The sequence below is a fragment of the Convolutriloba macropyga genome, chromosome 8 (assembly GCF_964194025.1).
Source record: "Convolutriloba macropyga chromosome 8, txConMacr16.3, whole genome shotgun sequence".
Classification (NCBI taxonomy): Eukaryota; Metazoa; Xenacoelomorpha; order Acoela; family Convolutidae; genus Convolutriloba; species Convolutriloba macropyga.
The window spans coordinates 54,341,370-54,356,572 of record NC_134475.1 but is presented as its reverse complement, the minus strand read 5'-3'; the positions used below and the strand labels follow the sequence as shown (position 1 = coordinate 54,356,572).

At 35.9% G+C, this 15,203-nt stretch overlaps 2 protein-coding genes across 2 annotated transcripts in view; both read right to left on the bottom strand.

Moving 5' to 3' along the window:
• Positions 1-413: 413 nt before the first annotated feature.
• On the bottom strand, positions 414-6,137 carry LOC142344192 (uncharacterized). Its single transcript, XM_075395728.1, has 2 exons — positions 5,822-6,137; positions 414-1,292 (listed from the first exon to the last, which is right to left on the bottom strand). The coding sequence occupies exon 2, from the start codon at positions 1,278-1,280 to the stop codon at positions 510-512; it is 771 nt and encodes a 256-aa protein (XP_075251843.1). The 5' UTR covers positions 1,281-1,292; positions 5,822-6,137; the 3' UTR covers positions 414-509.
• A 4,838-nt stretch (positions 6,138-10,975) lies between these two features.
• LOC142344191 (N-acetyllactosaminide beta-1,6-N-acetylglucosaminyl-transferase-like) overlaps positions 10,976-15,203 on the bottom strand; it is a 29,025-nt gene continuing 24,797 nt past the window's right edge. The window contains exon 5 of the mRNA XM_075395727.1: positions 10,976-11,538. Coding sequence (XP_075251842.1) covers positions 11,228-11,538 — 311 coding nt within the window. The 3' untranslated portion in view covers positions 10,976-11,227. The remainder of the gene's footprint in view (positions 11,539-15,203) is intronic.

Below are 15,203 nucleotides of genomic sequence, written 5' to 3'. Positions count from 1 at the left end.
TTGAACAAAAAGTTAAAATTTTGCATAAAGAAACAATACCAAAAAAGGCTTAAAAACTCGCGCAAATAGAAACAACACTGTCCCAAAACAGATTAGATAAAATGAGAAAGCAAACAACATAAATTAAACAAAATTGTTTGCCTAGGGGGTAAATGGGAGGTTGGTTGCTGAGGCGGTTGTTGGAGGGGGGGGGGGGGGGGGTGTAGTTGTTGGGGGTATGCATGGGGAATTTTAGGGGGTCAAAACTTTTCGAGTTCACCTTTGCACTTTGATTAGTACTAGCGGTAGAACAAGCCTGAAAAAGACCAAAAATCCTCTCCGAGTCGTAAAAAGGAGCACGCGACTACAATAATTGTTTCATCTTCGTCCGGGAGCAATTTAAAATCAATTTTAGGCCACGGACATCAGAAACCTAATAGTGCTCTTCAAATTCTATGAATGATAATTGGATAACGTATGCTTGGTTCAAAGTGAGGCCTTCTTTGTTCAGAAAACTAAGTTTGCTAAGTTCATAGCAAGTCAAGTGATCGTTTTTTGCTACTGCTACTCTGTCTATCCACACTTGAACTTTCACCTTCCCTCGTTCCTCTATCATCAGCAGAACTTCCAGGCGGAACTCTCGATCGTCGAACAAAACTTCCGCTCGGAGTTCGGCGCCTAACTCTTCGTCGACTTCGACCTGCATTCGGCCGCTCATCGGCACCGCTGTCGGTTTGTATTTCAACCGAGGAATCCGGATTCAAGTTTGTGTTCCGAGTTCCAAGTTCTTCGGGTTCTCTTGCTTCATCGGCAGAACTGCCCGCCGGACTTCGACTTCGGCGAACTAAACTACCGCTAGGAGTTCGGCGTCTAACTCGCCGACGAGTTCGGTTTTCACTCGGGCGTTCATCGGCGGCGGCTTCAGGTCGGATTTCAACGGACGACTCTTCCCCCTCTGTTGGGTTCTCGGTTCCCAGATTTTCCACATCGCCTCCTCCCTCGTCCGAACTTGGGGGTCGACTTCGGTTTCGACGAATAAAACTCCCACTGGGTGTTCGACGCCTGACCCGACGTTTGGTTCGAGCTTGACTCGGACGCTCCTCATTTTCGGCGCTAGTATCATTGACGGTTGAATTCCCTTCACTTGGTTCTTCGATCACAATCGAGAGATCCCTATTCTTAGGATTGTCTTCAGAAAGATCTTCTGGCATCGGTACCGAACTTGCTCCGCCGACTGATGTTCTCACTGCAGGTTGGGTAGAGTCTGTTCCGGACCTTTTTGACCTTACATCGGGAACCATTTCTTATAACCCCTGAGGCAAAACTGTTTCAAAAAACCAGCGCTTATTCGGCAAAACATGACCCACTAACGTCGGGTGAATTGCTCCCAAACAACTGGGGAGCGGTTGGCTTCGACATTACATAGCTGGATCTTGGGGAGTCTAGTTTAACTGAGACATTGTGAGTGAGGGAGCAGATAAATGAAGGGAATAGATGGGAGAGGGAGATCGGGGTTACAAGGGGAGCTAGTGCGAATTGGTTTGAGCAGCGTGAACTCACTTTAAGATTGTTAGAATATCGATCAAACTATAGTCTTGAACTTAGTGAGAATTAGAAAGAAAGTTTAACTTACCAGATTACAAAGACAACAGCAAATTGATTTTAATCACAAAATTTATATAAATGAATCGTCAAAAAATGGTGCTTAGAATCAATATTCGGTTCAAATTGGTGAATCTAGATAACTAATATCAGAGTGAGATTATTTGATGTAAAATCTTCTCAGCATGTATTGAATGATTATGATAACACCGGAAATGTGAACGATTTCTTAGAGAAGTGTGAATGCATACCATCTATGGTACCCCTTGCGACTGAATTCTGGGAAATTTGCAGAAGCAAACCATATTGGGTAACCCTTGCGACCCCAACTGTAAATCATGGTGCTAAGATTAGTTTTGTATCTTGACTTTCGCGCACTGATAATGGGTATATATACAGCTGATTTTTGAGCCTTTTTTCATCCCCAAAATCAAATCACCATCTTGATCTAATAATCAGATCTCTCCTGTAAATCTCTAAATTCTACTGTAAAATACCATTCTTGTTATTCTCTCATTTTGAGAAATTAATTTTTCTACTTAGTTAAAAACGCTTTTTATTCCGCTTGCGAAAACCCATAACCCTGCCCTCAATATGCGGCCCAAGTGATTATGATACAGCACAGTGTGCGACCCAGTAATATAGCCTCCCAAGTTGGGTTGATCACAACCAATTTTGGTCTGCATGGTCCGCTAACCCCTGTGCGCGACCCAAGCGGTTTCAACAGAACTGGCTTGGGTTGTGCAACTCCCTGGGTATTCACAGGAGGTAAGCTCCAGGGTATGAGAAACGGTTCCCTTTTTGGAAGCCTAGAATGACGCCGATAGTCAACTGATGGGCCTTGTTTGCCTCTCCCACTTGGTTCTGACGACTGCATCATCACAGCCGATATCGCAAATCGAGTGGCCAGCGGTATAGTCCCAAAAACGTCTTTCTTAAACTTCTGGTCGTAAAGTGACCTCAAATATGAGTAAACAAAACAGAAGTTAGCCAAGCCGACAATTAGACCAGCAGTTGCTAACCCTAAAGCTATAAAACAAGCAACGTTCATTTTCAGAAACATTTCAACATTTCTGCAAAAAGTGTCTTTCTCAGATGTATTTCTGCAAATAAGGTGAGAATTCGAATACAGAAAGTTGAGGTTTATGCAGTTTCCATCAATTAAGTTTGAATCATCGCACATATCTTGGGCACTTTTGAGAGCCCCAAACGGTAAACCAATCAGCAAACAGCATATAATAGCCAGGACTAATAAGAGTGAAAATAGAACTATGATGAGCATAGTAAGTACAAAGATGCTGTTTTTCAAACATTTCACATCCTCTAGCCAATCTTTGTTTTTTGGTGTTACCACTTGACCGACTATGACGAAGAATGGTATGAACAAATAGCAGGACACCACAAATATGAGCACGAATCTGCCTAACAAGTCTGTCGGATAGTAGTCGTAAATGTGCGAGTCAATCTAAACACATATTTAGGGTTTACCAAGGTTGATTGAGGGACGTGCCACACGGAAATTAAGTGAGTGGAGACCGATAAACGGACGGGGGGGGGGTCAAAAAACGCACGAGAGTCTGGATATGGGCACACAAAGTTCTGGACAAAACAATAATTCGCAATAAGAGATTCGACAACCTGATCAACTGCTTTCGTCATGTAAGAGTTGCCTCTGAAGTAGCTAGAGTGGAGGATGCTGCAACCAACAAACACCAGAACCCCTGAAACTGCACACGCCCACGCTACCCTGCGACAACACAGGGCCACATTACTCTGACAACTGGGGTAGTCATCCTTTGCATTCGGGTTCTTCCGCCCACGCATCAGGGCCGAAAACTTCTGCTTGGAGTTGACATCTTGGCTGAATTTGACCTAATTGGGGATCCCTTCCCTGCTCCTCCCCATACGCAGTACGTAATCTCTTTTCAACCTCTCTGCCCATTCTGAACTCTGGTTTCATTTTTACGGCACAGGGCAACGCAAGCGTTTTATCCACACCATTTTTTTCAGAACTATGTTCATAAAAGAAACAGGAAAGCTTCCCATTGAATTGAAGAAAAACGAGTCTTGGACTGACATGTTCTAGAAAATAACCCTGACCGAGATTTCAATGGAGAAAAACGTCATATTATGTAAGATTGGCGGTGAAGACGTTGAATTTATGTAAGATCTACCCTTGAGGCGTTCAAACGAAGTATTGCCGTCTCTAAGCGTAGACCATAGATATTTTTGTGTTTCTAGGCGTAGATCTTACGTAAATTTGCCGTTAATTAAGCGTTGATCTTGCATAATTTTGCGTCTCTGAGTGTAGACCTTACATTAATTGAACGCTTAATTTTAAGCTTTGATCTTATACAATTTAGCGTAGGTACCTAGATAGGGCGGAGAGGTAGGTATTGGGGGGGGGGGGGGGTGGTGGGGTACACCGAAACTTAATGAAATTATTAGCAGAGAGAAATCAACAATTTCAACTTTTAGTCACTGAAGGACTAACGATAAGTTAGAAGATATTTTTATAAAACAGCAACGCACAAAAGTAAGTGTTGAATTTAAGTAAGATCAACGCCAATTTAAACGCTAAAGTATATATGATCAACGATAAAACTTAAACCTTGAGTTTTTTAATATCATCGCTAAGTTAAACGCCTAAATATGTAAGATCAGCGCTAAGAGTTCAACGTTTATTTTATCGAAGGTCTGCGCTTAAAACGCCAAAATTATGTAAAATCCATGATTGGAAACCTGATTTTCAAGTCCGATTTATTGAAAAAGATGATAAATGGCGTGACAAGCATGCAGCAGACCAATTGTCCCAATCTCACAGACAGATGTCTAAGCCTTGAAAACATCCGAGAGCACCGCATAGAATTTAAAAAATTAGGTTAGATTTACGCATGGAAACGCAAAACTATTTAAGATCTCTGCTTAGAAACGTAGACTTGTTTAAGATCTACGCTTTTGAACGCAAAATTATGAAAGATCTGCCCTCAGAAACGCAAAATTTTGATGTGAGACAAGCGGTAGCAAGCGTTGATATGGTGAAAATTACCGCAATTTTTCGTCCGCAAATAACTTTTCTACGTTAGTTACCGCTTATCTTACACAATTTTACCAAAAATCCCGATCCAGGAATTCAACAATGAAGAATTGCTATTTCGTCAAATTAAATTAATTTTAAAAATTATTTGAAAAAAAAACAAGACAAACACTGGTCTGCAAATTATTTGATATTTTTGGCTGTTTTCTGAAGCATTAGGAACATGAACCAACTAATGCCGAAAAAGAAGGTTTTTCCTTTCCCAATCTGGAGATATAATTCTAAACTGGCGCTTAACAAGTACTGCTTAACAATACACTGCTTAACAAAAAGACGTACCAAAAACAGAACTTTCAGCAAATCATGCTGGCCGAGAAGTTTAAAAGAATGTAAAACTTTGAGTTGAAAAAACTTACATTCGAAATTGCCTAAATCTAGATAAAATCTACCGCGTGCAGCCATGCCTCGTGGGCCATAGTCATGCCTTAGTGGCGCATAGAACCTGATATGAATCTATTTTAACTGAACATGAGCTTAATTTAACAAGAAATTAAGTTTTTTAATTAGACTTAGCGCAATTCTTGAGAAAATTTATGTTAATATTCACCCGGGCGGACCACCCAGAGCATTTTAGTACTGAACCTAATTATTTCAATATCAACTTGTAAAGCCAGTACTGAAATAGCCTATTTACATCATAAAGGTTGGTAATTATGTCCAGAGAAAAAACACCAACTATTCAGACTGTTCAGAGTTGTTTCATAGTAAAACAGTACAGTGAGATTTTCCAAAAAATGAAACTGCAGGTGATGTGATAAACAATCAGCACTGAAACAAGTTAAAAACAGTTATTTTAGGATGACAATCAGAGATGAAACACGTTTAAAACAGGGTTTATAGTTTAAAACAATGGTTTTAGACTGACAAGAATTATACAATAATGTTATTTAGGCTGATAATTGCATGATAATAGTTATGAACAGATCAAAGTCACGATAAAAATCGGAAGTACAATTTTACTCGTCGGAAAAAAGGACTGATCGGTGCATATTTTGACATGAACAGAAGCTGTACAAGTAAGATATACAGTTTCTGTATTTACAATGGTTCAGTACTGAAATTCTTTGGGTGCTCAGCCCGTGCACGTTCAATTTTAAAGCATGAAAATTTGGTAGGGAAGGGAAAGGAAAGGGAAGGAGAAACAGTTTTCTTCTTCGGTGGTCCGTTATCCACATCTAGTTGGGTCCCATATTGGCTAGAAACTAGAGGCTTGCTGACCCCTCTGCTACCCTTCGGCTTTTTGTCATCCTCGTCTTCATCCGACAACCTCTGACGAGAACTCATCGCGTATTTTAGGATAACTTTTACCTGGATGTATTTCATTTATCCTCTTTCATTCTTTGATAATCCTTTGATAAATGAACGATTCAAAATAAAGAATTAGAGATAAATTTGACGTCTGTATATCTATCAAACTGCTCAAAGGCAATAATGAACAAAGCTTGAATTGATCTTTGACTCAGCTGTGATTTTTATTTCAAATGGTGACTTTAACGGAACCCAATTGGCGCCAATATTCCTGAGTGAACAGTGAAATTAATTAGAGAACCGGTGCGAAAATAACCAGAGAAAAATAACCTAAGTATATGATTAGAACATGAATGTTAGCAGCCAGAGGGACTGACACGAGGGCACTTGCGCCCGAATGCTGGGTACAAGTCCCGAGGGGGCTAAGATTTATCGGATCTTTTCCGTTTGTGCCACCCCCCCAGTACGTTTTGTTCCCCCCAATTACAGAGCACGTATCATTACATAGTAAATCATTGTGCAAAAATATTTTACACAATGATTTACTATGTAATGGGGGGGGGGGTGCAAATAATATGCACCCACTAAGCTGGGGGTTAACAAACGGAAAACATCCGATTTATCTTTAGTGAAATTGTAAGAGAACCAAAAACTGAAAATACATGAAGTTCATTATGCCCTCTATTTGGTCTTCAGTCGTTATTCAAGTTGCGTCTGCTCAAATAACACTGCGATCCCCAATATGGGTTCTTAACTATCCTACCCAGGATGAAGTCTGCGACCCAAGACAGGTATTGGCCAGACCAACTTGGGTTGCGGACACAATATGGTCGGGAAAAAATTTGGGCCGAGAAGAAATTCGCCCCCAGTGGTCGGGAAAAAATTTGGGTCGCGCCTTCCGTCTGGCCAATGGCAATTTCGGTCTGTTCGGTCTGGCAAATACCCATATTTAGGTCTGTTCGGTCTGGCCAATACCCAAATTGAGCCGAATAATGAGATTACCTCAGAAATTGTGATATCATTATTCCCCTCAATTTCTCATTTAGAAACAATGAAAACTCGGCTAAAACATTTTAGTGTCACCTGCAAAGGATTTTTCAAAGCTATCAGAGTTATCAACTTAGAATTCAACTCTAATATGTCATTTTAAATTAAATTTCCAAAATAGATTTCTCTATATATTGATTCTATCCAGACCCCATATCAAGATGTCTTACGGAGTATCGACTGACTTGAGACACAATAAGGTTGAGTGACTGATGTAGCGATTAAATTATGACTTGAATAACTTGTTTTTGTATGCGTTTTTTAAAAAAAATGTCTGACTTTACTTTTTTTTCTCTGAAAAACAGAAGTTACAATTTTTGCAATTAAAGAAAATCGAAAACGTTCATGATGTGCAGTATAAATATGCCTATGGCTGTTAAGTTGTAAAACATAGACCCGGAGGGAACGCAATGCATTGGCAGAATAAAAAAAAGAAGAAATAAAAAAAAATGAAGAGCGTTCTTTTCACAGTTTTGCAGCTATGCAGCACCACCAAAGCAGTGATTTTAGTAGGTGGACTGAATTTTTAATGTTTTTAAGGTCCAGCAAAGTGATCACTGGGAATTGGAAAACCATAGACCATGTGTGATACCGCAAAGACCGATATTAGTTCCGACTCCTCTTGAGGGGGGAGGAACTAAATACTCAAAGGGTTTTTTTTGTCCAGATAATTTTCGTCGATCGATATATTTATCGTAGATAGTTGAGACTGGTATCATTAGAAAGATAATCCAGCGTAGAATATGGAATTAAAAAGATTTTTTTCATTTTCGTTTTTTACAGGGAGTTATCGAGGTTTAAACTTCTGAGAAAATAAAGAGTGAATTCCGTTGTTTTTATTCACATTTTCCGGAAATTTTGCCTAAATTTTCGTCAAATTTGCACAAATTTGTTAAAATTTTAAAGAATAGTGTTGTTGATTTTATTTTTAGAGAGAAAAAATTTTGTTGATTGTTTTGATTTTATTTTTTCGTCAAAAAATCGGGCTAAATATTTCAAAATTCAGCCTTTTTCATCAAAAACAGCACGTAAAAAGTTTCTTTAGTCCACTTTGATTAAAATTCCCAAAGTAAAACCCCAAACACTATAATACATTATTTGTAGACTCAAATTGGGGCAGTTCCTACTTCAATTTCTGTTGAGAGTGCTCTGTAGTTAAAACTTTGCCGTTTTTTGCTAACTTTACTCGTTGATTATCAAAAACGCAGAATTTCTTTTTGAGTTTTTAACTGACAAATTATCTATATCTATAACATTCGAAAAAAATAGGTGTTCCTAATGGAAGATAAGCAGTAGCAGGGCTAGTTTTGGACCGGTCTTGGACTGTTAAAATCCAAAAGAATTCAGATTGTAATTAGTCGGTCTTTTTAAAAAGAACTGATATTTGTATATTAATAAAAGAACAGAAAATATCAAATCAAAGCTCAGGAGTGATAGATCCCATTGGCCTCCTAAGTAGCTCTAAGCTAATGCATTTAGTTTTTTACTTGAAAGCTTATGATCGTTTTGACTTTTAAAAATAACTGACTTTAAGAAAATATTATCTTAATGAACTTATTCCTCTATTTTTTTCCTAATTTGGTCAACTTGTAGCTTAGTGTCAGCAAAGAACGAATGCTTTTTCTTTCTTCTGATGTAAAATTTTATCTCTATTGCGGTTTTAAGCCTTAAGTTATTGTTTTCTGGCTTTGATACTACTGGATTTCAATTTTTTTTGTTTTTAGATATTTGCCAGTTTTTCTCGTTTTCTAGTTTTATCACATTATCACATAATTGACAGCTCCCAAATCAAACTATTGGCGTTCAAAAAAGAGCACAATTGAACATATTAAAATCGCAAACGATATTGATTATCGTTTCAACGGCTTCGACACTTCTCTTGAAGAATTTAATTCAATTTTTTAATTTTGTCTTTAACTGTCGTTTTTATTTTGTTTTTTTTTTAGTCGTATGAAACTTCCTGTATAATGACAAGTTTCACTGGTCATTCATAAAAGAATATATATGAGCCAATTTTGTGATATTAGTGGATAGCTGGATAGCTGATGGCTTTCATAACTTTGAAAACAATTGTTTTCCAAAATAAAAAACTTTTTAACTTCGCAATTTTGTTCTTCGTAGTGTCTTTTTGTTACCTAGTCCCGTTAATTACAGATCCAATATGACAATATTGTTGTAAAAAGAAGTTTTCAAAAAGGATTGGTGTCACAAAAAATATTTTTGAAGATTTCGTGATGACATTACTGGCTTCGACACCGGTTTTTCAAAAAAAAAACTAAGTTACTTTGATTTTTGTCATATTTGACGTTCATTTTGTGGAAACAAAACATATTCTGAATTATCCCAAGTCTCAAGTTTCCGTTGGACGAATAAACAAACCTATTTAACCAATTCATTTTGTATTTAATCGCTTTCATGACTTTGGAAGTAATTTTATTTCGAAAAAAATTAAAAGAATTACTTAGTTTTGCCTTTTTGTTCTTTTTTGTCTATTTGTTACCAAGTGTCATTAAGTAAAGGCCACATACTGCTTTATCGGTTTTTGAAGAAGGCGCTATCAAACATATTTTCAGGTCCAGAATATTGCCTTAGGGCTTCGACAGAGTTTTCTGGCAAGTTTATTTGAATTTTTGTTAGTTGACTTTTTGTTAATCTTTTTTATTGAAAAAATTGATCAAGGACAGGTCTGAATGCCTTTCTAAAGAAGCACTGATAATCGTAAGCCTATGGGATGTTTTAATTGTTTTCGAATGGCTTTCATTACTTTGAATCTAATTGTTTTCAAAAAAATAAGCGAAATTTTTAACTTTAATGTTTTTGTTCTTTTCTGTCTAATTGTTACTAAACCTCATTATTGACTGGTCCTTTCTATGGCATTACAAGTTATTTCGTTTAGTTTCATTTTTATCTGAGGCTACGTTGACTTTCTTATTAAGTTTTGTTTTGTTTTTAAAAAGGACATAAAGTTTTTGATGTAATTAATGTGTGTTGTTGTTGTTATTGGATTTTGCTGTTCATCTCAACTCCCTTTCCTAATATTGGCTTATCTCATCAATTTAGTGCATCATTTTTTACTCCAGTGAGTTATTTGCATTGGAGGCAATCTTTTCGTTCATACACTGTTTTTTTTTAAATAGTTTTTTTTGGGTTTTTTTTGGGTTTTTTCGGATTCGCAAAAACAATTTGGGGGGTTTCTGTCTGTTACTCATTTGGTAGACAAATATGCAAAAATTGTGGATGAGCGGGGTCGGAACATTATGGGCAGTCGCACATTACCGAGCATCCTTGTTCCAATATATGGAAAAAGAACTTGTTTTTGGGTGTCAATAATTTAACTACTAAAATAAATTCCCAGAGGTTTGTTTTTGCAGTCGTTTAACAGCTGCTTGACATTCTTTGTATCTTAGCAAAAAACAGGACATCAAAATCGGTCAAATTCTTCTCGCGAATTTGCCAAGATCTAAGAAAATTTGGTATGGTTCTATAACAAATATGATTTTTTTTCCACCCTGCAGCACCAATACTGTTTTACCATACGAGCCTTGAGTAACTTTTTGTTCGGATAGTCCAAAGTAACGGAAAACCTAGAAAACCATGCACGTCTTTCCAGGAAATGGAAAACGTTACTTTCTCTTGAAATACCAGGATGCTGCACTGAATTGGAATTTTGCTTGCATGTTGCACGCCCAAACAATGACAAGTCATGATTAAACAACATTCCTGTTTTAATTTAGTTAATCTTTAAAACAAAATGATTGATAGCGCTTTCAATTTGATTCAGTCTTTTTTACTGTTTAGTCACATCGTTGTTTTTCCAGCTTTAATTAGTTTCTTTCAATAGCACAATTTACACAGAATAGCACAAAAAAACAAGTAGACATTTATTTACCTTAAACAACAAAACGTAAGAAAAAGAACAGCAAAAAAACAAAACATAGCTGGCAAATTGCCAGAAAATAGCCGCAATAGCTTTTTCTTCTCAATGAACTTTTTGAACGAAAATAGATAACAACCAAATGAAAATTGTGAGCCTAACAAATTTATTCCATTTATACTATATGATAATCAAACGCTTTTTATGTCCAATCTTTACATAGCAGAGTTCAAAATTCAAGCAAAGTTACAAAATGAAACCAAATTGATAAACTGTTTATTTTTGGATTTTTTGTATTAAAGAAATTTTACGCCTCGTAATTTTAGACACAGCGTTATCAGCAGATTATTTCTTCACTCCATAGTAACTGTTCGCTTTAACTATAATTTTTCTTCGCCCCATTTCCGCAAATATTGAAGTTTGACGTTATCCAGAAACGAATAATGACTCATCGGAAGCTTCGCAGTTGCCTTCTCAGTCTTCACCTTGTGATAATTCCATGCTAGTAGACAGTCCCAAGCCATCGGTTGGAAATTCCATTGGAACTTGTTGGCAAACATCTGTCTGCCGTGAGAGTGATTGATCAATTCGGGAAGAGTCTCTACACCTATTAGGCAAATGTGGTTCTGGGATCGTCCGCTGGTACATGCACTATCATTTTGTGCAAGGCGGTGATACCGACTGAAGGGTCCTGAAAGGTTTTCAAAGGTTGTAAATTTCATGAGGTCAGGAGGTTGAAAATTCATGTTGTATTTTTTTTTGAATAAACTAAAACAGTAGCTAAAAAGCTAAAGATATTTGAATTGTTAGCTTTTTTTTGAAAAAATGTGCGCAAACCATCCTGTGAATCATTTAATAAATTGAGAACAATTAGGTCTGAATCTTTGATTTTGAGACGAGCCGAAATAAATTGAAAAAGATAAAAAAACTTGAAACTGGACCCAAAACGGTCGTTATATATACGTTACATACATACATATATAGATTTATATATATATATATATATATATATATATATATATATATATATATATATATATATATATGCAGACCCTTGCAGACAGAATTGGCTTAAGTGCAGACTTTCGTCCGTTCTTGTCCAGACTTTCGTGCGTTCACTACACTTTTATGCCCTCGACAGACTTTTGTTTTGTATTCATGTTCAGATTTTCTTGAGTTCATCAGAATAAATTGAACTCATAAAAAATTTTTGCTTTCATGTCCCTAATTCCGTACTTTTAAGTTCAAGGCTTGATGACTTCATCGGGATTTTGAGTGTTTATGTGCACACTTTCAGGCGTTCAATTTACGTACGTAAATCGAACGTCTAAAAGTCTGAACATGAACACAGTTCGTTCCGATGAACCCATTAAGCTCTGAACTTTAAATCACATACTTAAAAGTATATCTGCACCATCCTTTTTGATTGCTCTGCTTCTGAAAAATTATAGCAAGTTTACGCAAAAATGTGATCTGCAGAATGAATAAAAGTAAAAAGAGGAAAGTACTGCAATTCTTATAAAACAACTATTTGCTGAATATACAGTTCTAGTCTAAAACATGCACTCTAGATGCGCTAATTTTTGATTAAAATTTTTGTTTGCCTGGAGAAACCACAGCAGAAGATGTGATGATTTAAGGTAAAAAGTATGACAAAATTAGTTTCTCTTCATTTTGTGCGGGTGAGAAAATGAAAAAGAAACTGAATAGTTGGGTGAACCTAACAGCAGAATTGCATGATCACAAAATTTAGTTCCTCCTAGTTGTGAAAAACGAGCAAATTTCGAAAAACTTTGTACTCCAGCTCATATTGCAGTCTGTAAAAATGAAATTTGCCAGGCTTCTGATAAGTTCTAGCAAACGTCTGATTTGAATTTATTTCCGATTAATCCTTAATAACCTGCGAAAAACGAAGATAGCTGGTCTTTTAATACTACTTTTTTGTTCTTGTCTCAACATTCCAATAAAGACTGTTAATTATTAAATTCTAGATTAGAACAATCAAGACAGCGTTGGGAATTAGTTATAGAAATATTGTTGTTAAGAATTTTGTTATTTACAAGACATTTTGGTATAACTAATCCAGGGTTTTTTATTCTTTAAATGTATCTGATTGAAGACTTCTTCCGAAACGTGATGAAAATAATTGATTTGTTGTTTCAATGGAGATGAGTTTTGTAGAAATTTTAGTAGAACATTTTGGTTTGACAATAAGTACATCTTTGATGGTTTTTGTTAGATTCTCGTTGCTCCTCCTAGGCGCTAGATCCTTACTGATGTACAATTTAAAAAATATTGCTTTTTACACTATTTACAGAACGATATCTAACGCTATCAAAAACAAGCAGATATACTGAAGTTAGATCAAAAGTGCGAACTTAACACAAAAAAGTTTTAATGCAACACCAAAACGACCATGCAGAATCTAATTGTCTTCAAAATTGGATTAACTTGCAACAGTTTTCAAAGGATTAAGGTGTACAAGTGCTAACTTAAATAAATTTTCAAATAAATTTCTTTTTCAGGAAGCACTTTAACTTTTTTTTTCTATTGAAGGAGAAATTGCAACAAACTCAAATTATTTGATGACACTGATATGTTGATTTTGAGTTAATGAACTGAGATTGCGGGGTCAACTTTCTGGTGTAAACCATTTCTTGAATGATTCTAGCTGCGGTTTCTGAAGATTTGGTCGTTTTTTTTTTTAACTTTTTGATGTCAATGAGAACCAAAAATCGAGCGGTGATTTTGCTCGCTCTGAGTGTTAAAGAGAGCAAAAAATTGACAAGATTCCGAGGCTTGAATTCTTTCGGCCAATTTTTGAAGAGAAGTGAGAAATCGGTTTTAAACAACTTTCGACAAAATTTTTTGACAGAGTTTTTTTTTATAAAGGTCGGTTTTTGAGAAAGTACGGTTAAAATAAAACTCATGCGTTGTAATTCTGCCTAGCGGCAAACGTCTCAAACCCTCCATGTGCAGTTAACCTTTTTGACGACTAAAACACTATTTGCTGTTCTAAAAGTTTAGTAAAATGGAAATTTAAATAAAATTTTAATGCTAATCAGGCATAAATTTATCTATATAAACATTAATTTTCAAATCTAATGGTTTTTATAAACTTTAATTTTATATGTTTCAAAAACTATTTTTGATATTTTCAGTTTTTACCTTATTGGTTAATCGTCTATGTGTTATGATATTGATGAAACTTCATATAAGCTTTCGAATAAGGCAATAGTGAACGTATTTGCTGTGTTTTCAAAAAATTTTTTTGTTCAGTTGTTTTTCTATCTCAAAAAGAAGATGTCTCATGGGTCATCTATTGCGAATAAATTAATCATATAACAGATGTCAATGTCACTTTCTAGCTAAGGCATTTGTTAATTGAGACACAATTTCTTTTCGAACAATTCGCAGATTTTCATACTTAACCTTCATTGGTGGCTAATTTTGTTCCTTTTTCTCTCAATTGAACAAGGAGGCTCGGTAATGTGCGTTCGCATATGAAGTTCCGACCCTGCTCATCCGCATTCTCGGCATAAAGGTCTACCAAATAAGGAACAGATAGAAAACCCCAAAAATTGAAGTATTTTTTTAAAAAAAAATTGTGTTTGAACAAAAAGATAGCCTCGAACGTAGGTAACTCAGTGGAGTAAAAAAACACCGCATTAGATTGATGAGATGAGCCTTTATTAAGAAAGCAAATCAAGACGGACAACAAAATCAAACAACAATAACCACAAACAATAATGGCATCCAAAATCCTAAGTCCATTTAAAAAAAAACAAACCTTATTAGCAAGGTCAAAACAGCGTCCGATCAAACTGAAACTAACAAAACAACTTGTAGCTCACTAGAAAAGATATGGGACCTGTCCAAAGTAAGGCTCGGTGACAGATACATAAGAAATCACAAAAAACAGAAAAGTTAAAAAATGGCATCAATTTTTAAAAACAAATATTTTTAAAGTAATGAAAACCAATATAGAGAGCAATTGAAAACATCCAACTTGTTTTTTTTATCACACTGGCTTCTGTAGGAAGGCATCATGACCTGTCTTGATTACATTTTTTATGCTGTTACAAAAAGAGCAACAATGGAGACAACATCAATTAAAACTTGCGAGAAAACGCTGTCGAAGCCGTAAGTGCATAATTTGCCCCTCAATAAATGTTCAATTGAGCCCTCAACGAACGCTAATAAGGTGGTATTTGAGCTTTTTTTAAATGATAATATGTAAACAATAGACAAAAAGGAACAGAAAAGAGGGCAAAATTAGTTAATTTTTTGTGTATTTTTCAAAAACAATTATTGTATTATATTGCATATAAGTTAACTTTTATATTATTTTCAAAC